Genomic DNA, 25,501 nt, shown 5'->3' with positions numbered 1-25,501 from the left:
ATGATGATTTTGTTTGTTTACTATTCCAGTTTTCTCTTCATACTCTGTCAGGTTGAGTTGCTGATGCAGAATAACTGTAATTTTCGAGATTGTCACTGCGTAAGCCTGCAATTTGTTCCATTTTCCACACTGAACTTCACAGTTGTGAACAGGAAAAGAATCTGGGAGGTTTGGCTCCTACAACATGACCTAAAGCAACAGTCTCTGTTACCTTTAGTAATGTGCAGGTTTACAGCCCATGTAAACGAAGGGAAAAGTGATCTCACGCACAGTTGAGCAGGTCTGTCGCTTCATGTTGTACAGTGATGTACATCTACATGTGGGTCCCAATCCTACTCAGCCTGAAGGGGTGTGATAATCCCACCAAAATGAATGGAATTAAACATGTGCATGACTCGTTGCAGGAAGCGGGGTTATAGCCACTGCACATTTTGTGCCAGCAATACCTGGCTGCTGTTGGTGATACAAAGGTCAAAATTAACCCTCCATTCCCCTGAAAACCACCATCACCATTGATACCTATGTTGACAGACTCAACCCAAACACCTAGACTGAATTGATGTAAAGTGAGCACTACCCTTTCATCCCTAGATGTATAGTTGCACCAGATCAGGGTTGAGGTATGAGAGTGGGGTAGTGTGGGAGAAACAGTGAGCTGCTGTTGCTGTCTGGGCTGGGCTTGTTTATTGGCTAAATAAAGGACTTAAATCTCCAAGCCGGCCTAAAACCTTTGACGAGCATAAATTCACCTACATTTAAAACGTAAATTCACATGGAGGGGGAAATCCCAGTGCTGTCCAGCTGTGTACATTTTGACAGGAAACCAACAAGGTGGTTTTGTCAGTTATTTTTCTGTGCCATGTAAGGATAAATATGAAGTGGATCTAGATTGCTGCTCGGTACACATCCTTGTGGTTCCCCAAAAGTGCTTTGCCCAGGATAGTTAGTGGAGGTGGAGGCTTAGAGAGGAGAGGATGTCTGTGAAACGTGTCACACTGGAGGAAGATCACTGAACTGATTTAATTAGTTCTGTTTCAGCAGCTTCATTTTTGCTCGGGTCACTGCTACATTCATCCACTTGCATTTTTTCCCCCCCTCAGCAATAGACAAATGTATGGTGATAATTAATGTGGCAGGTTGATCGAGATTGGGTGGCAGAGAGGCAAGTTTTCCTGGATGAATGACGAAGCATTGCTTGTTGAACTTAAGTGCATAGATTGAAATAGAAAGTAGTTAGTAGAAAATCCCCCACTCCCCCAAGGGTGTGTTTAAACAAAATGTACTTTGAGTTTTGACATTGAACTTTCATAGTAAACTACTGGATGATACAGTGTCATTCTAGGACTTTCAGTAGCTGGGATCTATCACCTGAAACTTAAGGCCAGCTTTATGTATATTGTGAAGATGTAAGATCTGGGGTGGTGGGGTGCTAATGACAGAGCTTCTTTTTTTAATTCTTTCTGTGTCCAGGTGGATCATGATCGCTGACATGGTGACACTGCTTCCCCCTTGAAGCCAACCTTAGAAGATCATTTAATTTTTAGAAGTTTGGGCCTCACTGCCCTGATTTCTGTTTTTGGAAATGGAGCATGACCTTCTAGTGAATATGCAGTGGATTAGCTTTATCCTTTAGTACTGAGAGTCCTTAGATGCATCAGAGTTTGCTACTAGTTCAGCCACCCCTGTCTGATAAAACAGGTCACTGGGACCTATGTGCTCTTTTTCATTCTGTTTTGTTGCTCCCATCCTTCTCCTCGCCACCTACAATTTCCTGCTGGGGTGGTATGCTTAGACTATCCAACACCCCAAGTTACTTGGCAATTTTGATTAATAGACTCATTTTAAAGATACAAGTAAATCCTCCACACTAGAAGCCCAGAGCTAAATGTACAGTACATAACTGAATAGTGTGATAGAGAGTCTAGGTTCTTCTGTGTTAAATTTTGCTTCATTAAATCACAAACATTCCTTTGGGTGCTGACATTTAACATAATACAGCACAGGAAGGCACAGTTGTGTCCACTGAACCGATGAGAAGTTATGCTTCTGTTTTGGACTCGCCATTGTATTGCTCCGCTTTATTTCAACTCCACTTCTGAAAGCCGAGGGAAACATTAATTCTGAAGCTAGCTGTTCCCATAATCCAAGGGTTTTACATATCACATCAATCAGACATCAAATTGCCCTTTTAAAAATGTCTAGGTAGTTTTTTCTTTTTATTTATTTTACTTTTTCATTTGATCACTTCCCGACAAGTGCACACAGTACTGGAAAATACCTGCTCTGTTAAACACCCTGAAATTTGTTTATTATGAAACTTGCCTTTTATATGGGGTCAGCCTACTGGTATGTGTTGGAAAGACTTGAAAATTGCAGTACAGCATGTTTGATTTTTCTGAATAAATTTTTGTTTTCTTCACCACCACCACCTAAGGAAATGTTAGAGCCAGTGAAAATTGCTGGATTGACAGCCCTGGACAATAATGTCCTGTGTTTATGCACAGAGGAAGTACAACATAGACGAAGGCAAGGGACACTCTCCTTTGCTATCCTGCCAATGTGGCTCAGTTTGTTCCTAGAGGAACCACTTCTAAAGGTTAAAAGGAAAGTGTAACCACCAGACCCATTCAGTCCTAAACTTTTCGTCTAGGTCAAATTCTGGAATATTTTAAATTGTCCTTAATGTGAGCTTTCATTTTCTGGGTTATTAGTGCAGGTGGGTCAGCCAAATTACTTGGGTCTGGACCCAAAGTCCATTGAAAGTCTTTTCATAGACTTGAGTGGGCTTCAGATCAGGCTGTCCATTATTATCCAGTAAGGCAATATTTGGTTTTCAAAATTGCTGGTTTATATAAGGCATATAAACCCTTCCCTGTGACACTGGAAAAAAATAAGCATCTTAAGAGAACATTGTTGTTTGGGATCAGTGTTAAATAATGAACTGCAAAATGCTGTGTTCCGAGAGGGGCTCACTTCCATGCTGGAGAGAGAACCATTATGGCAGTTGCAGTATTTGCAGCACAAAAAGCAGAATTGATTTCTTGTAGGAGAAGAGTGTTTAGATTCATTGCTACATTAAATTGCTGAATATTCTTGTGTACAGTATGTTGTGATTTGCCGTCTACTGTAGCAGACTGCTAATTGGTCAGTTCAGTACTAAGACTGCGGTGCTGTTAGTATGTAGTTAATGATTCCTCATGGAAAAGCAAACAGATATAAATGAGCTTATATGATTCTTGTCTCTTTCTAGGAAGCTAATTGTACAAAAATGGACTTGAATGTGTACATTTGAACTGCAGTGACTGAATAGTTTTGAAATACAGTAAACACTTGTTTGCAGCCTCACCTTATCAGAGCAACTGCTGCTTACGAGCAACGTTTCCCTGGGAATACTTTCCCTACCATGAACTGTCCACTCGGTAACAGCAACATAGCAACAGTGTAAGAGCAACATCTGGGGTGGAGATTGGGGAGGGCCATGTAGGGGCACTGCCCTCCCAAACAGCATCTTTCCACAACTTTCCCAACCCTGGCCCTTGAGCGCAGCTCCAGGTCAGACAGCCCTGTTCCATTTGCCCGGCCTGACAGAGCCTGCAGGCAGAGCATGTGTAGGGGGGAGTTTGGTGGGAGGGTCTTGAAGAGGGTTGGGGGAGTAGCAGAGCACAGCTGGAAGACTTCCTTCTCCCACCCTCATCGTCTGGCTTGCAGCGACTGCGGGGTGGGTGTTTTTGCTATTTTGCAGTGGGGAGTATCACACCCTCCTCGCCCATGCACTGAGCTTCCCCTCTGTCTCGGTTGCCAGCGGGAGGGTGTGGGTGTGCTGTTTTGCAGTGCGGTGGGGAACAGGGGACCCCTTTCCCCATGGCACTGACCTGTCCCCTTCCCCCCTCCCATCTCCGCTGTCCATGGTAGGAGCCACTCCACCTTCCATTGCAGTTCTGTGCACTGTAGCTTCCCCAGCCATCCATCCCTTGCCAGGGTGGACCATGACAATGCCAGTGGGAGCATCCTCAGCCTGTCCCTAACAGCTGGGCTCTCTCAGCCGTTTTGCCGACTGGGGGTTCCCCTGCCATACCCAGGGTTCCCCTGCCTCGTTCCCCACAATTCCCGCCCCAACAGCGAAACACTCTTAATTCTTCATACACCTTTGGTCAGATGATGCTCCCATAACTGCAACAGTCACTTAGAAGCAACATAGCAAAAGGGCTACCAACGAGCAGCTACTCTAGTATTTTTTTTCCTCTCTTTTGTTCTACTTTTGCATCTTTACCAGCTCATTATCATGCATCCTCTCCTTCAGTTCTGAGCTATTACATGGTTTCACTGCTATTGTCTTCCCCTACAGATGAGCCTTCCCAGTGTCAGTTACCCTCAGTGCACTACACTCCCACCGCAACTATTGTCATATCAAGAAAACTTGCTCTCAATCCCTTCATCTTAGCTTGGCCAACATGGACTTTTTTCCCTATCTTGTGGTCTCAACAGCCATGCATAGAGTGCAATCTTTAGCTGAATGCTTTGATTAAAAAAAATGTTGAAAACCTATCCGCTGGAAATCAGTTTAAGGGATTTGGAAACCATCTAGCAATACCTTACTACCTATTCCACATCTGCAAATGTCTTTGACTTTACATCCTTGGGATCACTAAGAATTAAGTGTTGCTTTCAAAAATATAATTTATAGTGGTTGTAGTACAGAATATTTTTCCAGGGGTCTTCCGCCAAAAACTTGAGTGTTCAGAAGTAACATCTGACATATAAACCAATTTACTTGGAGAAATGAGAAATTCTATGGCATTACTGTTAGCAATTTAATTTGTTTAGTAATATTATCAACATGGAACAAAGAGTTTGTGGTGGACTATAACTCATCCTGGTAAGGGGATGAGGGTAGGTGGATGCTTCACCAAAAATTAATGCCCTTCATTTTTTCTAATGCAACCTATTTACTGTAGAAAGTTAAACATTCTTGTTTCCAGTCAATGTATTGATCAATGGGTGCATAATTGTTCCTGCATAAACTACACTGCTGTCAGTTCCAATTTACCTCACTATATATCCAGGTTCCTTTTGTCCCCATGCAGTGAAGCCAGGATCTCTACAGAAGTTTGTCTGGAAATATTATCAAACGTCATATGCTACCATGAGAGAAGTCCTCAAAAACATAATCTTTTTTTGCTTCCTCTTCCAGAACCAGATATAATCTCGTTCCTATTATTCCTTTGGAATGGAGTCTGTGGATTGTGTCCTTAAGACCGCTTCTTCACCATTTTGTTATTTCCTTTTATGTTGTTCTCATGTGCTGCAGCACCAACCAGTATCTCTTTTATTATTTTACTTGTTGAGAGTTTTACTTTCCATGTTCCCTGCTGCCTGGTATCCTGTTAACTGACTGCTTTAAGACTTCTTATGTTTAGCTCTACTTTGCACGCTGTCTTGTGTTAATATGATTAGTTGCTTGACTATGGCATACCCACGATCCAGACCATGACACTCAGCTAACGACCCCATAGAATCTGACTGAGTAGCTCCCAGTTTCATTATGATACTAGCTTCATAGTGCTCATTTAGCATTTGCTCTACAAGGAAAAAGCTCAGGCTGATCCCACTGCCTTACAGACCCTGCCAATTAAACCTTAAACATGGGATAGTGCTGTGTTTCTCGGACTAACTCAAACCATTTCAAGCCTCTTTCCATTTTAAAAATTGCCTCCACCCCTAGCTGTCATCCAGCAAGCCTTGAACTTTTGAATAATCCTTTTTGGACCAAGAAGCGGCTAAAAGGCATCTCTTCTTGCAGGTCTCAAAACAGAAGCTGACTTTTGTGATTTGTAGGACTCCAAGCTGTTGGGAGAGAGTGGTTGCAAAAGTTGTAGCCCCATTGTCCCATTGCCAAAGGGCTAAATCAGGCAAGCACGTGAGATGCAAGTCTGTACAAAGCCCCAAATAGTTGCTTGTCTTTTCTTGTCCTTTAAAGCTGGCCATGCTTAGAACCTGGGGGGTTGAGTGGTTGTTTGCAAAGGTTTGTTTTCCATATTTTGGAGCATTCCATTGAGAAGGGATTTTTCTTTACAATAAAGAAACTGTGATATAAACAACAGCAGACATAATACTCTGTTAGTAAAATGATTATCTATATCCAATGAATACATACCATAGTGGGTAGCACTCATTGTGCACTTTATTATGTTGTATACAAATACTTTTTATATCTCCATATCTTCTGAGCGAAAGCCGGTGGAAAGTGTTGTTGTTATTCTACAGATGGAGAAACACAAATACCTTAAGGCTTTTGGTTGGTCAAGATCAAATCATGGGGTTTCTTCCCATGTGTAGTGGTTACATCCCTATATCCAGACATGTTTGCAGCTACTACCCAAATTAGAAAGAGCTCAAATTGTGAGCTACACCTACAACCACCAGCCGTTTGTCAGCCAAAAATCATAAGAATTTTGTAGTTGCTCGTTGTTGCTAGATGCTCCATTACTTTTTTCTGGGTTTCAAAAAAAAAAAAAAAAAGCACTTCCAACCATTCCCAAATCACATATACAGATTTCAAAGGTTCAGGACATATTATCCACAGGGGGAAATAATCTACCAGAGAAACACTGAAGGCAGGAGAGTAATTGAGCATTTGGCTCACATTTACAGAATACTCTGAGAGGCTCTTCTGCAGCTTTTCAACTTTTCATTTATTTGTTAGGGGACAACAAGAATCTGATTTATGCCTAATGTGGTGAGAACATAAGAATCCAATTTTGATCTATGTCCTCTTATCCAAAGGAAGAAAATGATGTACTTTCTATATCGCCGAAGCACTTATATTAAGATTATATCATATCTCTCTCTGCCTCCTGACCTTGATCCTAAGCCCACCAAATAGACACTTATTTAGTTCAGTGGGCTTTGGATTATGTTACCATTCTTCTCTTCTGTGTATGTTTTATGTGTAATTTTGGCTATCCATCCACACTCATAATATACTAAATAAAAAGGCCAGAATAATAGATCCCTGTGGGCTTGACTTAGAACCTATGAAAAGAACCTACCTGTTAAAAAGAGAGGTTTCTAGGCACTAAAATCCAATCTTTTAGCCTCCTTTTTTTTTTAGTCATTTAGAATCCTCCTTCCATGCTATAGATGGATATACAGTCTTGTATGAAACACTAAACTTCACTACTCTTTATTGGTGCTCAGAAGTACTTAAAGCAACTCCTCATTTCCTCTGATAAAGCTCCATCAGGATGTAAGATTTGCTGCTTAAATAAACCAGCTTGCACTTTCAAAATGCTGCATTATACCATTTCCTAAAAAACCTAAGTGAAATAACCACCTTTTTGCATGCGTGTGCACACGCACATACACGCACACAGTACCCATGTTACACAGATCTTTCATGCTTTGGTCAACAGTGACATAGTCAACAATATTCCCAGTATTACCTGTCTCAAGTGGTCAAAAATCATCAGTCAAGCCTAAAAAAATCATGACATTTGTATAAAACTAGCTTTGGTCACCTTTACAAGCTTTTCTCTACCCTCACAAGAACCAGAAATGTGGAATGTGTGTTTTAATAAAAGTTGTGATTCTCACCTAATCATATCTCTCAGGAAACTGGGGATTTGAGAAAAACACCAAATCTTCCCAAACTCTCATTAACATTGTGAGAGTTGGTAATGCTGTATTCACATTTAAATGTTCATTATGCTTCAGTGTTAACAGCCTTCCAGATGAATAGAGGCAATTGATGCTGTTCTGTCGGGATTTTTGCAGACTTTAACAAGCAGTACTACATCAGTTTACATCTGGTTAACATTTTGAACATTTTCTTCACAACCAAGAGGATTAGAGACTTAATTCATTTTAACAATGAAAGCTCAGATTCTAGAGAACAAGATAGCAACAGTCTTTATAAAAGACTTCATAAAAGAAGTACCAGCCTACAGTCTCACTATGGCTGGCCCACTTTTGCCTATGCTTCTGCATTTCTCTCTCTCCTTTTAATTTTGTACCTTTAGCTTGGTAAAGAGTTTTGCCCACCTTTTGATATTAAAGTTAATAAATGTGCAACCTGCCACTTAAAATCCATACTCATGTCTGTCTTCTTTCTCATGCATGTCCTGGTCCAATAAAGCTGTGCTTCCTTCACTCATTATAATTTCAAAAGATTGAGAATAGACTCATCTAGACTTTGTGTCTTTCTGACTATGGTATTTTAAAAACAGTTTAATTTTCTTCATCTCCTGATTTTTGTTAAACTTGTAGAAATAGCGAATTTGGAGTAGCGTTAGTCTGACATAACTGGTGTTCTCTATGTTGTTTTCCAGCACTCACTGATTACCCATTGAAGAAATCTTTTCAAACTTCACAACTTACCTAACAAAGTGTGGCATGCAGAGGTAAACAATGCAGTAGCTAGTAAATTGGACCATTATAGAAAAACGTGTTGTGCTTGCAAAGGTTATGTGGAAGGTTGTGTTACAGCTACTGTATTTGTGTGTGCTTATAAAACCCAAAGCTCTGGAACAAGAGTGATTTCCACTCCCTTCCCCCCCCCATGCTATGGGCCACTGCAGATGTGAACAAGAATGTTATAGCTTGACAGGAAAAAAAGTTGTTGTTCTGTATTTTCATGAACTAAAGTTTAATGCAAACCAGATTGCTGTAGGTTATAAAAGAAGCAATGTTGATTCTGTAGGCACGACTTCTAAGAATATAAGTTTATTGCTGTGTTTGAAAACATCCTGGAATTGTAGAAGTCTCTCCTTGTCCTGGAAATCTTATTTCATGTCAGCAGGTTACACCACAGTGTTAATTTAGTAAAATGTGCTAATATACTACATGCTCGGAGTGCAGTGTGAGAACAATGTTTGCTAAGTTTTCCTTGCATTAGGGAGCCTATCGTGGCAGCAGCAAAAAACAAACATGCCAGATTTCATGAAGACATATTTGTTGAGAAATGAAATGAAAAGCTTATGGGTTCTGTAGTTTGCTACTAGGCGCTATGGAAGTTTGCTAGTAAAATTGGAGCCAAACCATTGCTGGCATAAGCAGGAGTAATTCCAATGTTTTCAGCGAACTCATGGCTACTTACTCCATCAGTGAATTTGGCCCCCTTTCAGTAAACAACTTTAATAGTTATATTGTGAGAGCGTAAAAAAAACAAAACACCTATTGTAATAAACCATCTGGGTCCTTACTCGCCACAGTGTAAACCTCAGTGTAATCTCCAACTAGCAAAGGACTTTCTAATCCCTCCAGCACATGAAAAGGAATATCATCAGAGATTTTGGGAGACTTGGCTGAGTAGGAAGCGGGAGGCTTCCTATGAGCAAGAGTAGCAAGCCAAAGTACCGGCTGTGGAAATAAGGCAAAAAGTTTAGTAGCTGGGACTGAAGTGCTGAGAGTTAGATCAGTGGTTCCTGGCAAGGGAGCCAGTGGTAGCAATGGCTGATGGATAGTCAGAAGTGGCTGTACGGAAAAGGTGCTGGACAAAACAACTGGACTCAGGACGAGGGTTCTGCAGACCAGTGCATGATTGCCTACGAGAGAGGAGTGGCCTGGACTAAGTATCCCTGGCGCTAGGCTGGAAGAGCGCCACTTTTGTATTCTGGCACTGAGCTGTCCATAGAGTGTGGATAGGAACTGCTGTGTGTTGTTTCCCTCTTTTAATTTGGAAATGTTAAAAGCAGTTGTGCCTAGGGCAATTGCACTGTTCATTTTTGAAGGCCCTAGTAAAGCAATCCTTTAGTTATTCATCAGACTCTGAATATTTGTGGGAACCCACCTGGGACTAGAGGCTGAAGGGCCTAACTCTGGGAGTGCCTATGGCATATGCCTCTGAACTATGGTATGCTCCTCATGCTCCTGAACATCTAGGGAACTAGTGTACCATAGCACTTCTTTGCCACACCCTGTATTTGGATCAGTTACACTGTTTTTTTTTCGTTATACATCAGAAATATTTATTTTTCTTTTAAAGATTGTTGATAGAGGGTGGCAAATAAAGGAACCTCTCATCATATTTGTGGCAACAAATGCCAGACCTCCTGTCATAAACAGATGGTTAAGGGTTAATGTCTCTTTTACCTGTAAAGGGTTAAGAAGCTCAGTGAACCTGGCTAACATCTGACCAGAGGACCAGTGGGGGACAAGATACTTTCAAATCTTGGTGGAGGGAAGTCTTTGTGCTTTTTTGTTTTGTTCATTGTTCGCTCTTGGGGCTAAGAGGGACCAGACGTGCACCCAGACTTTCCCAATCTTTCTGAATCAGTTTTTCATATTTCAAAATAGTAAGTATAGCCAGGCAAGGCGGATTAGTCTTATGTTTGCTTTCTTAACTTGTAAATGTGTCTGTTTGCTGGAAGGTTTTTTACCTCTGTTTGCTGTAACTTTGAATCTCAGGCTGGGGGGCGAGGGAGTCCCTCTAGTCTATATGAATCTGAGTACCCTGTAAAGCATTTTCCATCCTGATTTTACAGAGAATTTTTACCTTTTCTTTCTTTAATTAAAAGCTTTCTTTTTAAAAAGCTGATTGATTTTTTTCCTTGTTTTAGAATCCAAGGGCTTGAGTCTAAACTCACCAGGGATTGGTGGGGGGAAATGAAGGGGGAGGGTTAATTCCTCTTTGTTTTAAGATCCAAGGAGTTTGGATCTGTGTAGCCTCTCAGGGCAACCCAGGAAGGGGAGAGTCGGGGGGGGGGAACAGAAGGAGATGGTTAATTTCTCCTTGTTTTAAGACCCAAGGGGTTTGGGTCTTGGGTTCCCCAGGGAAGATTTTGGGGGAACAGAAGTGTGCCAGACACAGACTTCTGGCTGGTGGCAGCGTACCAAATTTAAGCTGGTAATTAACCTTAAAAGCGATCATGCAGGTCCCCACTTTTTGGACGCTAAAGTTCAAAGTGGGGGAAGAAATCTTGACACCTCCACTCTATTTCCAGTTGCATCAGCCACATAAACTTTTTGAAGACCCAGTACTGCAAAGACTTACGCACCTGTTTAACTTTAGGCACTACAAGTGCAACTCAGTTGTTTTCAGTGAGACTATACACAGTGTCTAAAGTTAAGGATTTGCAGAATTGAGACACTAAATATTTTAAAGAATTTAAAATAAGCAGCAAAAAGGGAGAAAAACTTTCAAGTGTCAAAAAGGTATGGTTTCAGATGAGATTTAATAATAGATGAACCATGGAGGAGGAGGAGAGACTCAGGAAGGCTGTTCTAGATGCAAGGAGCTGTAGTGAAGATGGTTCTTGCACCACCAGCTGCAAAATTATGAGATGGGACAAAGAAGAAACCAGGAAGAAAGAGGCCAATGTGAGGAAAGTAGAGGGAACAGGAGGGAGGTGTGGAGAGAAAAGGTTCTATGCAGTACAAACGTTTAAAACAAGTCGAAACAAAAAGGGCAGTTTCCTAGAGGAAAACGAAAAAAAATGAGGAGCCGTTGGAAATATTTGAGGACAAGGATAAGTGGACAAATTTCTTGTCCATTTCAGAAAGCAGGTAGCTTCTTTCCATAAGTGCTAGAGTCTGGGGAGTTGACTCAAGGCAGTGGAGTAGGGAATTCAAGGTACAGTAACTCCTCACTTAACGTTGTAGTTATGTTCCTGGAAAATGTGACTTTAAGTGAAACAGTGTTAAGCGAATCCAATTTCTTCATAAGAATTAATGTAAATAGGGATGGTTAGGTTCCAGGGAAAATTTTTCACCAAACAAAAAACTATATATTATATAGATATACACATAGTATAAGTTTTAAACAAACAATTTAATACTGTTCATAGCTATGATGATTGTGAAGCTTGGTTGAAGTGGTGAAGTCAGAGGGTGGAGGAGGGAGGGATATTTCCCAGGGAATGCTTTGCTGCTAAATGATGAACTAGCACTCGGCAGAGCCCTCAAGGGTTAACACATTGTTAATATAGCCTCTCACACAAGGGGAGACAGCACAGCAGACGGAGACAGACACACATCTTGTGTGTGGGAGAGAGAGAGAAATGCACACTGCCCCTTTAAGTAAGCTGACCCACTCTTAAGTGCATTGTCTTGGATCTGGAAGATGAAACAGCAGCTGCTGCCCCAGTGTCTCTGTCTGTGTCCCCACTCTGCTCTATATGGAGGAGAAGGGGTAAACGGGGTGTAGAAGCAAGCAAGAGGGGGACACCCTGACATTAGCCTCCCTTCCTTCCCCCCTGCACAGCAAGCAGGAGTCTCTGGGAGCAGCTCCAAGGCAGAGAGCAGGAGCAGCACATGGCAGTGGGGGGAGGGACAGCTGCAATTGCTAGCCTGCTGGGCAGCTGCAGCACAAGGAATTTAGGGAAGTGGGGAGCTGATAGGGGGGCTGCTGGTCCACCCTGGTTACAGCCCCCACCAGTTAGCTGCAACAGGCTGTTCTTCCTGCAAGTGGTGGATCAAGCAGGCGGCTGCCAAAGGATGTTAGATGGGAGCATTGCGCAACTTTAAACGAGCATGTTCCCAAATTGATCAGCAACGTAACAACAAAACAACTTTAACTGGGGCGACTTTAAGTGAGGAGTTACTGTATAGATGAAGCAGGGTTGAGGAACAAATGCTTAGGTAGATGACCTCTTTGCAGCTTTTAAAATATCAGTTATCCATTGAGATATCAACATGCAGGCTCTGTTTAATACAGTAATAAGTGTAGCAATAATAAGCAACAAATTGTGAAAACTGGCACAGCAAGCATTTTCAGTAACAAAGTAAGTGGAACAGAAGAGTATTTTCAATAAAACTACAGTCTCAGCAGAAAGACTATCAGTTCTAATTTCCCTCTCTTTCTCACTATGCAAGTAGGTGTTGTCTGAATTGCAGCGCAGTGACCAGTGAGAGTTTGTCACTGTTGTCCTGTAACCCTGATTCCCTTAAAATGCTCTGTTGCTGTAGCTCCCTGTCTGAACACTCCCAGCCAGCACAGAAGCATGCACTGTTCTTCTTCAAGTGCTTGCTCCCATCAGTCCCAATTAGGTGTGCGTGCGCTGTGTGCACAGTTCGCTGGAAGGTTTTTCCCCTAGCAGCACCTGTTGGGTCGGCTCTGGAGCCCCCTGGAGTCATGCCTTCATGGCGCTGCATATAGGGCCCTGCCAACTCGCACTGACAGGTCTGCATCCCCTGGCCACGGTGTCACGGCAGCGGTCCCGAGGCCCCAAACGATTCAGAGGCCACCAGTGTAGTCCAGTGGCAAGCCAGCTATGATTTGGCAATGATGTACATCGCCCCAGCACTGATCCCCAGCACCAACGGGCATGACGCCGTCGTGATCCCTGTGCATGGACCCATTGGAGTCTGCATTGGACACTGAGTCATGTGTGTTCCAGAGAAGCCAACACTGTAGCTGCCGGCACTCCCAGACACCAGGGATGACCCAAACTTTCCCCCGGTACTGTGGCCACCACAATGGCAGGTACTGGCTCAGATGCCGAACCAGTGGCCCTTCTGGACTTACCACCAGTCCCAGGGGTCTCACTTGGCATGCTCCTTTTCAGTTGTGTCTGAGAGAAGGACTGCATCTAGGGCAGGGGTTGGCAACATATGGCACACGTGCCAAAGACGACACGCATGCCGATTTTTAATGGCACGCTGCTGTCTGCTGGTGGCCAGGACCCTGGCAGGCAGCAGCGTGCCATTCAAAATCCTGCCTGGCCCAGCCCGCTCTTCTTCGCCCCTCCTGTCGGTATTTGCACATGCTTTCCTGACCTCCGTCACTTCTGGCGGGAGGTTGTGTTTCCAGGTTAGCGTGGCCATACCGTGACTTGGTGTCCACAGAGTCTGAGCAGCCCTGCCGGCGGGGGCAGGAAGAGGGACCCAGTCCCACAAGAGTTGCAGCGCCCGTGAGGCCTGTAAGTGGGGAAGGGTCCTGGGCCCAGCTGCGCTGTGCGCCCGCCCCAAGCATGGCCGGCCCCGCTCCCTGGACTTGCAGGCTGCCCCGGGGTTGGAGCCCCAGTGCCGGGATGAGCTTGGCTTTGTACTGGGGCAGGTCACGTCCCGAACCCGAGTCTGGGGACCGTGGCTCGCCACGTGCTGGACCCTGGGAACATCTGGGTCCCGCCTCTTACCCTGCTCCCCTCCGGCATAGAGGGCAGAACCTAGGAATCTGGAGCCCTAGTCTCCATCTTCCCCTCGAGCAACTAGAGCCCAGCTGGAAACCTAGGAATCCAGAGTTCTTGCTCGCAGCACTCCTCCCCTGAGTGTCAGACACCAGCTCCTTCTTGGAGCCCAGGTTCTCAAGTCTCTTCACTGGTGTCTTGACCCTCACTTGATGTGTGCTGGGGTCATGTTTTCCAAACCCCATCCTTCCCTATATCTGACCACCGACACCTCAGCCATGAGATGGGGGGCACAGAAATCAGGGCCTCTGGTCTCAGGAGGAGCTGATGCTTAACATCAATGTAAGGGAGCTCAGAGTGGTCCGGCTGGCATGTCAGGTCTTTTGGCCTCTCCTGGAGGGCAGGTGCATATCTGTCCTGACAGACAATACAACAACGATGTTTTATATCAACAGACAAGGGGGAGCATGCTCCTTTCCTCTGTGTCAGGAAGCCCTCACGCTCTGGGAGTTCTGCATAGCACACTCCATGCTTTTGGAAACATCTTATCTTCCAGGGTCGCAGAACGAACTAGCAGACCACCTCAGCAGGTCTTTTCACAATCACGAGTGGTCTCTCCGCACGGATGTAATAAACAATATTTTCCAGCAGTGGGGACTTCCCCAGATCAAATCTGTTCGCCACAAGGGCTAACAGGAAGTGCCTAATTCTGCTCCTTCCTGAACCACAGCCTGGATTCATTGGCGGACATGCTTCTGCTTCCATGGAAGGACTGCCTGTTCTGTGCATTCCCACCTATACCACTGATTCACAAGATCCTCCTCAAATCTGGAACGACAGTGATCCTGGTGGCACCAGCATGGCTATGTACACTAGGCTACTGGAGCTATCGGTAGATACTCCAATCACTCTTCTGCTCGTCACTCAGCATCACGGAAGGTTTCAACACCCCAATCTCGAGTCTCTCCACCTCACGGCTTGGAAGCTGTGTGGTTGAATCCACTAGAGTTCACATGCTTAGACCCCGTTAGGGAGGTTCTTCTGGGTAGCAGAAAACCTTCAACCAGAGCAACTTACCTAGCCAAGTGGAAGAGATTAGCAATTTGGTGCTCGCAGAGTGGTATCCCTCCAACACAATCGTCGGTCCCCTTTATATTGGACTACTTCTGAAAGTTGAAACAGCAGAGCTTGTCTCGCTCCTTGATAATGGTTCACCTGGCTGCCATCTCAGCTTTTCACCCAGGAGAGCATGGATGCACCATCTTCACTAACGAAATATTGCGGCAATTCTTCAAGGGGTTGAACGGATTATATCCTCATATTCGGCAGCCCACCCCCACTTAGGACCTTAACTTGGTACTTTATAGGCTGATGGGGGCCCCCATTCGAGCTCCTAGCAACATGCTCACTTCTCGGTCTTTCCTATAAGATGGCCTTTTTGGTTGTAATAGCATCAGCCAGAAGGGTGTCTGAGCTCAAGGCTCTCACATCCAACCTTCCGTATACCATTTTCTACAAAGGTAAGGTGCAACTGTGACCCCACACAGCATTCTTCCCAACGGTGGTCTCAAATTTCCATGCCAATCAAGACCTGTTTCTTATGGTCTTTTTCCCGAAACCGTGTGCCAATAGCCATGAGCAGAGAATCCATTCCCTGGATGTGTGGCAAGCCGTTCTGTAAGTCGAACCAACTGTGTGTTGCTGTGGCAGACAGTATGAAAGGCCTCTCAGTGGCCACGCAAAGAATATCATCATGGATCACATCCTGTATCAGGGTTTGTTACAACTTCATTAACCTCCCTGCCCTTGCTCTGACTGCACGCTCCACAGGAGCTCAGGTATCTTCAGTGGCCTTCCTGGCCCAGGTAGATATGTAGGTTGGCTACACTTCACATTATGCCATCACCCAGCACCCCAGGGACGATGTAGTGTTTGGCAGGGTGGCGCTTCAATCAGTGATTCCATAAACTCCGACCTTACCTCCTAGATAAGGCTTTGGAGTCGTCTAATTGGAATTGATATGAGCAAGCACTCGAAGAAAAAAAAATGGTTACTCACTGTGATGGGTTGGATCACAGAAATCCCCTTTGGGACTGCCACCTGATGTGCCTAGACTATCTCTGAGCCCATTTTCCCTGCCAGCTTGGGACTTCAGTACCTTGCCTTGTTTGAGCCAGACACGCTTGTCTGCTGCAAACTCAGATCCAAGTCTAAACCACATTCCCTACAAGCTGCAAGCTTAACTGAAAACAACTTAAGAAGTGCTATTGTCTCTAGCACTCAGATACCCAACTCCCAATGGGGTTCAAACCCCAAATAAATCTGTTTTACCTGATATAAAGCTTATACAGGGTAAACTCATAAATTGTTCACCCTCTATAACACTGATAGAGAGGTATGCACAGCTATTTGCCCTCCCCCAGGCATTAATACATACTCTGGGTTAATTAATAAGTAAAACGTGATTGTATTAAATATAAAAAGTAGGATTTACGTGATTCCAAGTAATAACAGACTGAACAAAATGAATTACCAAACAAAAGAAAACAAAACACAGAAGTCTAAGCCTAAGCCACAGTAAGAAAGTGATTACAGATGAAGTCTCACGCTCAGAGATGTTCCAATAAGCTGCTTTTACAGACTAGCCTCCTTCTAGTCTGGGTCCAGCAATCACTCACACCCCCATAGTTACTGTCCTTTGTTCCTTTCAGGTATCCTTTTGGGGGTGGACAGGCGCCCCTTTAGCCAGCTGAAGACAAAATGGAGGAGTATCTAGGAGTTTATATAGTTTCTCTCTTGTGGATGGAAACTGCCCTCTTCCCCTGTGTAGAATCACAGCTCAACATGGAGTTTGAGTCACATGGGCAAGTCACATGTCCATGCATGACTCAGTTGTCTACAGGCCAAGCCAAAAGCTCAGATGTGGATTGGCATCTCTCGAGGTCCATTGTTAACCAAGTACTTCCATTTACTTGAATAACCCTTTCACGCTGCATTGACCAAATTTGCTTTAAGTGCTTTCTACAGCAAACACTTTAAATACAAGCATAGAGCCAGTGCTCATAACTTCGGATATAAAAATGATACATGCATATGAATAGGATGAATATGTTCAGAAGAACATGGCCTTTGCAAAAATGTGTTACATGGCATATGTAGCATAACACATATTCCAGTTATGTCATGTTTACATTCATAATCATATTTCCATAAAGCATTACGGGGTGCAACATCACACTCACCATCTCGTAATTGTTGTTCTTCAAGATGTGTTGTTCATATCCATTCCAAACCCACTCACCTTCCCCTCTGTCAAAATATCTGGCAAAAAGGAACTGGAGAGGCGGTAGGAAGGCAAGGCCCTATATGCAGTGCCATGAAGGCATGACTCCAGGGGGCTCCACAGCCGATCAGACGGGTGCTGCTAGGGGAAAAACCTCCTTGTGAACACCTAATTGGAATTGATATGATCAACACGTCTTAAAGAACAACAGTTACGAGAAGGTGAGTAACCATTTTATTGTCTGTGTGATAAGGCGCCCTGGTTCAGCAACTCGGACTCCAGCAGCCTACTTGTTTACACCATAGTCACACTCTGATCTCCACCAGCCTTGGTTACTACTACCCAAGTGACCCCTAATGCACCCCGAAATTTCCACAGAACAGTCTTCCCTGAGATGTCCAGCCCTCTGCGGGAACATTCCAAGGAGTAATAACGTTAATTGCTCCTTTAAAGAGACACAAGCCAGCAGCTTGTTGCTTTAACTAGCATTAATAAACACTTCAAATCAAACACAGCACTGGGCTGATATAGAATAAAAGTATAACAAGTTTATTTAATCGAGAGGTTTTAAGTATAAGCAATAAAGTCAGAAATGGTTATCAACACATAAAAGTGGAAAATGTTTTCTAGTGACTAAAACTTAACAAAACTACAGTCTTGTTCAAGGTAAGATTCTTACCACATCTCCTTCCAGCAAGATGGCTGACCACCTCCTTGGTTAGGATTTCTTACAAAATGCCAAGTGAAAGGTAACTTTGAGGTTTGTCCCTCTCTTTTATAGTTCACTGAGCTTTTTAAATGTATTCTTCTCAAAGTTCCATGCTCCTACTGCAAGAAAAGGACCCATGGAGTCTGATGGAGAAGGTTCCATGCTGTTTCTTTCCCCGACCTGGTACTTTTTACAATACAAATTGAACTGTCCCTGCAGCCTCAGATATGCTAATCAATGACTGAGGTTGCTAATTCCATTCTACTCCACGCAGATATGGCCTCAACTGGACTACTATGTTCAGTTCTGGGCACCACATTTCAGGAAAGATGTGGACAACAAAAATGATTGAAGGTCTAGAAAACATGACCTATGCAGTAAGAGTGAGAAAATTGGATTTGTTTAATCTGGATAAGAGAAAACTGAGAGGAGACAGAACAGTTTTCAAGTACATAAAAGTTTATTACAAGGAGGAGGGAGAAAAAATGTCCTTATCATCTGAGGACAAGACAAGAAGCTGTGGGCTTAAATTGCTGCAACAGCAGGTTAGGTTGGGCATTAGGAAAAACTTCCTGTCGGGGTGATTAAGCACTGGAATAAATTGCCTAGGAAGGTTGTGGAATCTCCATCATTGGAGATTTTTAAGAGCAGGTTAGACAAACACCTGTCCAGGATGGTCTAGATAATACTTAGTCCTGCCATGAGAGCAGGGAAATGGACTAGATGACCTTTTGAAGTCACTCCTAGTCCTACGATTTTGTGATTGAACCTGGATGGGGCATTGACCTTTCCTTTGACTGGGGAAAAAAAAAGCCTGTTTATCCACTCCCCAGACTTTTCTGCTTCAAGCACGTTAGTAATCTCCTACGGAGGGAATTCGTAACTTCAAATATAAAGTTAACATGTATTTTACAATGATATTAATAACCAGTGTGGTGGTAGCTTTCCTATGATACCTCAAGACCTATATTGTACATATATTACTGCAAAAGTGTGTTGGGTGTGAATACAGGGGTGCCTAGGGTCACAGAGTTTGTACCTTTCTATGTTTTCTTGACCTATATATGCTACCTATCATTTATTAGATGTCTGTTCAAAATACTAGGTGTACAATTAGAGGGGAAGCCGGAAGAGATAAAGGCTAAAATGATATAAATAGAGGAGGGGAAGGAGATGCAACCTATAAATAGAATGATTCTTTTTTTACATATATATTCTGTTTTCCTCCTGTTTTTTATTTCCTCCCCAATTGCCCTTAGACCTAGTCATTGCTAGTTGTTTTTTATTATATTTTATGTATTTTTATCAAGATTTTATGTATTCCATATATACACTGCCCTTCTTAGCTACCTAGCCTGCATGTCTGCCCAGCAACCATGGAACTCTTGCTATACTCCCGATCTCCAGGGGAATGCCTTCAAAGAACGCTTTCTTTGCCCCAGTCATCGCCATTGAGTAACTAGATTCTAGTTTTAATGAAAAGGGTCAAGATGGGTCAGACCTTGCAGTTTGCATTGTTTCTGATTATGGAGCAGTCATCTGTATGAATGTTTTATCTCAAACTGTGAGGGGAAAGAACTACATATGATGGGGGGCCCATGAAGGAAGCGACAGGAAGGAACAATTGAAACAGATGAGAATTTTTGTATATGTGTATGTGTGGCTTTTCCTTCTTCTAAAGAGCAGCTTTAATGCTTTTTATCTTGTGATCAGCGTTTCCAGAGCGCACATAGCAAGAAGCATGAACTGTAAAATTTAGTTGTCTTCGTGCTGAATCAAGTATGTGCCTTCTGGTTGTACCATCCTTTCGTATGGAAAGGCACATGGAGAGAGGGAGAAATTGTGAAGTGAAGACGAGCAAGGAAGTGAATTTGGGATAATTAGTAATGAGTTCACTCATTTTATATTCATCCTCATATGTTCACGTTGTTGTTTGTATATTTGAATAAAGTTATGTTTGTATGAGTAGCAAAGACTAATTGCTCTTGTTTTCTTGGTCTTTGCCCATTTGCTACCTTAGGGATGCTCATACAACCCCACAGAACTCAATGCAATCCCATATCTGGTGGCTGCACCTACGTCAGTGCAATCTCATGAAGAGTAACTTGCATGTATGTACCTGAGAGTAGAATTTGGCCCACAGAAAATAAGTTAAGCATGAACAATGTTCCTTTAGCAGTTGTATACTGTCAGAAATCTTAGTTTCAATGAGAGAGATGTTTAGAAAACATTGAGCTCATCTCATCTGTTTCACAAATGACTTTGCCTTTTTTTCCCAACATAGTGGAGTGATTTTAACTTATTTCCTCTCAGAGGATGTACCCTTTACACCTGATGTAAGATGTACATTGACACGTCATCAACAGTCAACTCTTCTTGATAACCCAGTGTTAATATGTAGTAATGTCCCTCTTGCCAAGGCCATATTGTCCACCTGGCCAAATCTTTATCAACGTGAGTGGGAATTTTACCTTCACAAGCACAATCTGTTTTGCTTGTATAGGAGCAGATGTGATCTGACCCTAACAATTTTACACATGCAAAATTAAAGTAATAAGCATAGATAATAAGCAAAAATGTATATTTAATTAAACAGGAAAAATAAGCAAACATGTTTTAAAAGAAAAACTATATAGAACACCAAAGAACATGACTCTTCCATTTATAGCAAATCAGCATAACCTATCGCTTACCATAAACTTTGTTTTTTTCCCCCTTTTTTAGCTCATGGGGCATTCTGAATGGGACCACAAACGAGGGTCCAGAGGATCACAGGTCAGTTACAGCTGGATTTTTCACTCGCTGTTCTCTTGTAATTTGGGATTGGATGCTTGTTTTTCTGGAATTTGTTACTTTGTCTGCTGAGCTTGTGCTGCTAATGGCGGAATTTAGGAAGATCAGCAACAATATATGCTACTGTTGAGTATTGAAAGGGTAAATTAAGGGCTGACTCTTGTAAACATGCATATTTGAATAGGTTTATTCAAGCGAGTGGGACTATTCACATCAGTAAATTTAATCACATGCATGTTTGCAGGAGAGGCCCAAAAAGAGTGTTAAATGGTGGCAACTTTGATTTAATAGCAGTCATGTTCAAACTGAAATAGTCAGAGAACATTGTTGCATTGGCAGGAGGATGGATTAGAAATGTTGGCCTCTTTTCTAACGCCATTGTTTTTCTAAATCAGTATATTAAGTTTGTAACTCTGCATTTTCCAATATTGTAGATAATTATATTTTTTCTGTTTGCATATGAAATACCATTATAAAGCTCTGTGGTATTCCCCTACATTACAAGGAAAAACAGAATTGATGGTGACAGAGAATTTTATGGGAATTGTTCATAGCTACTTTTTACCTTGACTCATCCTAAAGTCAAAGAAATAACAGCAGTTTTGATAATAGTATCATGCTGATAGATAAAAATACATCTATAGAAACCAAGTCATAGGGTTGGTTGTGCTTCAGAGGAGACCGGTATCTGATGATCAAGAGATTTTCTGTAGGGGCACAGAACTCCAGTGTTGAAATTATTTGAGTCAATAACTAAACCCACCACACTTTAGATCTTCTTTCCATCATTCTGTTATATCAAGGATCATTATACAAGTACTAAGATCTAAGCCTAAGCCCACTTCATAGAAGTTTCTGCCCCTAAGAAAGTACCTGCTACTTCTTTTCTTTACTGGGTTGCGGCAATTGGTGTAGTGAACAGAGTTGCCAAATCTTCTGTCCCTCCTCCAAAAATTGCAGAAACATCAGCCTTTTAAATGAGAAATAGATGCTTCTGTATGGTCATATATATCAGCTTTTACAGAGTTCACTACTTTCAATTTGGAAAATAATGTGCATTTTGTCATTATTTCTGTTGGTTATCCAGATAAAAAAATCTAAACACTTTACCTACAAATTCAGTTAAACTCAATCCTCATAGAAAAACAACAGAATTTAAAATTCATTCCAAAATCTGTTTTGCATTGCTGTGCTAGGCCTATGAATATGTAATATTTTATAAAACTCTGCTGAAATGCAGATCGGGATTTTAATTACCTGCTCTGCCTAATTTAGCAGAAAATTGGTGTTTAGATCCACTGAGTGAATCAAGCAGGCAAATCTTATTCTAACGTAGTAACCCAAAGAAACATAAGCCAAGAAAGTCAAAGTTATGACTCACTGATATTCTGGCCTAAGCCAGCACTATGGCCTACGTTTTCAAAAGTGTCTAGTGATTTATGGTGTTTCAATATTTCAGTCCCAAACATGAGACACTTTAAATGGGCATGATGGTCAGGAAACAGGGTTCTGTGTTTTTTGAAAACCAGTCTACTTTAAAGATGTCTCAAGTTTGGAAACCAAAACTTGGCATACTTAAAATCACTAGACTCTCTTGAAAATTTAGGGATATACATTTGTAATGTCAAGTGCTTCAATCCCAGTAGAAAAGGCCATTGCTTAAGGCAGCAAAAATTTTAGTGTCTTTTTAATGAATATCTGCAGGATTGGGTGCAGATTAAAAGTCTGCATTTGGCAGTGCACTGAAGGCTAAATGGATTTCAAAAAGGAGAGGCAGAGGACAGACTGAGCAGTAAATAGATGTCTTGTTGCAAAAAATCAGTAATTATTCTAGTATCTAGAGCTCTTGGAGTTTTGGGTTTTTTTAAAATAGTGTTCTTTCAGCATAGAGAAGGGGTGAAATATTGTCCCTTTATAAGTCAATGGGAGTTTTGCCATTGACTTCAATAAGACACGATTTCCCCAAGCAAAAGGGTTGAGAAAGGACTTACTAAGTCAGCTAACTTTTCCATGTTGCTTTTTCCTGAGGATGGGATGGTTTCCACAGCTCGGCCTAATTTCAGATAGAGAGGACTCCTGGGTGTTCAGTCAGGTTCAAAAAAATATCCATTATATAGAGACCAGGTGACAACTTTCCATTGAGTACTCTTAGCAAATATTGCCCAGGGTGAAACTGTTGCTGACAAGATTTTGACAAAGTTGTTCAGATCGCATAATGAAGAAGCAGAGGGGTATTTGTGAGCAGTTATGAGTCATAGGTGAGAAGTTATAAGTTGTTTTTACCACCTCACTGAACTCAGTACTGGACCTTATTCTGTGTAGGATTCTAACTGGAACAACACTTGCTTTTTCATCTTGAATGATGTTTCAAACAGGCTTCCCTTTTAAAAAGAAAAGTTCTTCAGTGTTCTGTGATACCAAAACCCTGTACCTTATAATAATGGTGCTGCAGTGGTTTTGTCTAGTATTGTAGAACACTGAATATTTTAAAATAAAGGTTTATTCCAGGAGTCCCTCTTTCAGGAACTCACTGATATAGAATATAGAAAACTCTTGTCCATTATTTAATTCCTAATACAAAAGAGTCTATTTTAAGATTTCTGTTTATTTGGATCAGAGTAATTGTAATAACTTGAATCCTAGCTGGTCAACGTGTAGCTCAGTACAGTGGACTTTAAAACAGAGAGATCCCAAAACTCATGCCCGTAGAAGAGTTTCCCATTGTCTGTTAATTGCCCTGGAATAAAGAAGAGAAAGAACTGAACTGGATTTTAGAGCCTCCTTTCTTCAGTGAGCACTTGCAAAGTGCCTCGCTGGAGAAAGAAGTGGAACAATTTGCTTGCTATTAAATAAAACTTCAAACTCTCTCCTTCAACCAGTATGTTTCTTCTGTTATGAATAAGCAGGTTGTCTCTGGTTTGTGTCTGAAACCTACAGAAACTATCCAGTAGTGCACTGTACATTTTCTAATCACAGACTGGGAAAATGTGTTCATTTTGTGCTTTCTGATTGGGTGGGGAGGAGGTGTTTAAACAAAGGGTGAAGGCCTAACTTGAAGTAGTGCAGGATGTCACAAAAATGCCTCTATGCTTCTGGGAATTCCTGACTCTGAAAAAAGTTTTATCTCCTTATGTGCTGCTGTGGTTGACTGGAATTGAAATGTGTCAAGTACAAGGCTAAACTTCTATGTCACTTAACCTGCTGCTAACTTCCATAGCAATATCTCATTCCTTTTTCTATTTATTTAATGTATTTATTTATTTTAAGACTCCTTCATCCTTTTGATTTGTGATACTGACAAGCTTTACCAATGCCCCAGTTTTTTCTAGTCCCCATTATTGAAATCTGTACCTTCAGCACTAGAGCACATGGGGATCATCTAGTTAAAATGGATTGTAATTTGCTTCACAGAGAGCAGACAGGTTGCTATGACAAGAATCATTTGATTTTGATCTTTGAAGGTAACACCTAAGGTTAGAAATATTTATTGTAAAACACTTATTAAATCAAAGACGGTGATGCACAAGAAGTGTATTTTTCCCATCCTGTGGTGGTGGTTTGCAAACACCAAGAAATATTGTAAAGTTTTATTTCTTAAATACTGAGTGCAAAAAAATTCAATACAACTTTAGAGATCTTACATATATGCATGCATGCACACAAAATTGAGAAATTCCAAGTTACTCTTCCATGTTATAGAAATTCCTAGTTATGTATCCTGCATTTTCTGTACTGGTCACAAATATTAAGGTACATCCTGTCTGTCACGTCTTCCACTGGATTATTCAGTCTCATTCATATCTTATATAAGATCCTCCTGATGGCATTTTGCACCAAATGTATATATTCTGCTCCAAAAAAAAATAAAAATTCTGCACACAATATTTTAAAATTCTGCAAAATTCTGCCAATTTTATTTGTCAAATAAATGTGGAATCTCCAGCATGGCATTGGGAAGCACAGGCCACTGGCTGCACAGAGGTGGGAAATCACTATGCAGCTCTCCCCCGCCCCCGGACACAGACTCAGCAGTGAGGCTGCACCGAACCCTGACATAGCGCAAGGACTGGGCTGCCACAGAAACACCTCAGAGTTCTGCCCCTCCATGCCAGGTGCACCAGGTATGGATAGGCAAGCTCAGCAAGTCAGGATCTAAATCTGAACGGCTTTAGTGTAGGGGGTTTCAGGTGTAGGTAGAGAGGGTTCTGTGTGGGGCAATCTGGGTGCGGCGAGCTCAGTGGGGGATCCAAGTGTGGGGGTATCTGGATTCAACAGTTATAGGAGTCTGTAGGGGGGTCCAGGTGAAGGTGGTTGGGGCTCAGCGGGGGTGTCTGGATATGGAGGGATCAGTGAGGGGGGTCCAGATGCTGGGATAGTCTGGATGGATGGAGGTTGGGCGGATGGGGGAGAAGCTCTCTGTACAATGATTTCCTCCTCCCTCCGCAGCTGAGCATCGATGGGTGCAGGAAGCGTGGGAGGTGAGGGAGTTTGCAGAGCTTCCTACAGCCAGTGGAGAAATCCAGATGCCATGGGGGAAGAGGAAGTTTTGTTATCCCCAGCCCAGCCGGGACTAGTAGTTGAGCCTGGCCTGGTGCAGGGTAGAAGCCACCAGCCGGGTCTTCACCAGTCCCGCCTCCTGCTCCACAGTGGTTT

General features: G+C 42.4%; 1 protein-coding gene across 1 annotated transcript in view; it reads left to right on the top strand.

The window, feature by feature from the left end:
- PDE3A (phosphodiesterase 3A) overlaps window positions 1–25,501 on the top strand; it is a 366,695-nt gene that overhangs the window by 215,273 nt on the left and 125,921 nt on the right. The window contains 1 exon segment of the mRNA XM_030541750.1: window positions 20,780–20,830. Within this exon segment, the coding sequence (XP_030397610.1) occupies window positions 20,780–20,830 (51 nt within the window).

Source organism: Gopherus evgoodei, chromosome 1, assembly GCF_007399415.2.
Source record: "Gopherus evgoodei ecotype Sinaloan lineage chromosome 1, rGopEvg1_v1.p, whole genome shotgun sequence".
NCBI lineage: Eukaryota > Metazoa > Chordata > Testudines > Testudinidae > Gopherus > Gopherus evgoodei.
Note: the sequence above shows the minus strand (reverse complement) of the source record. Positions and strands in the feature narration are given on the sequence as shown.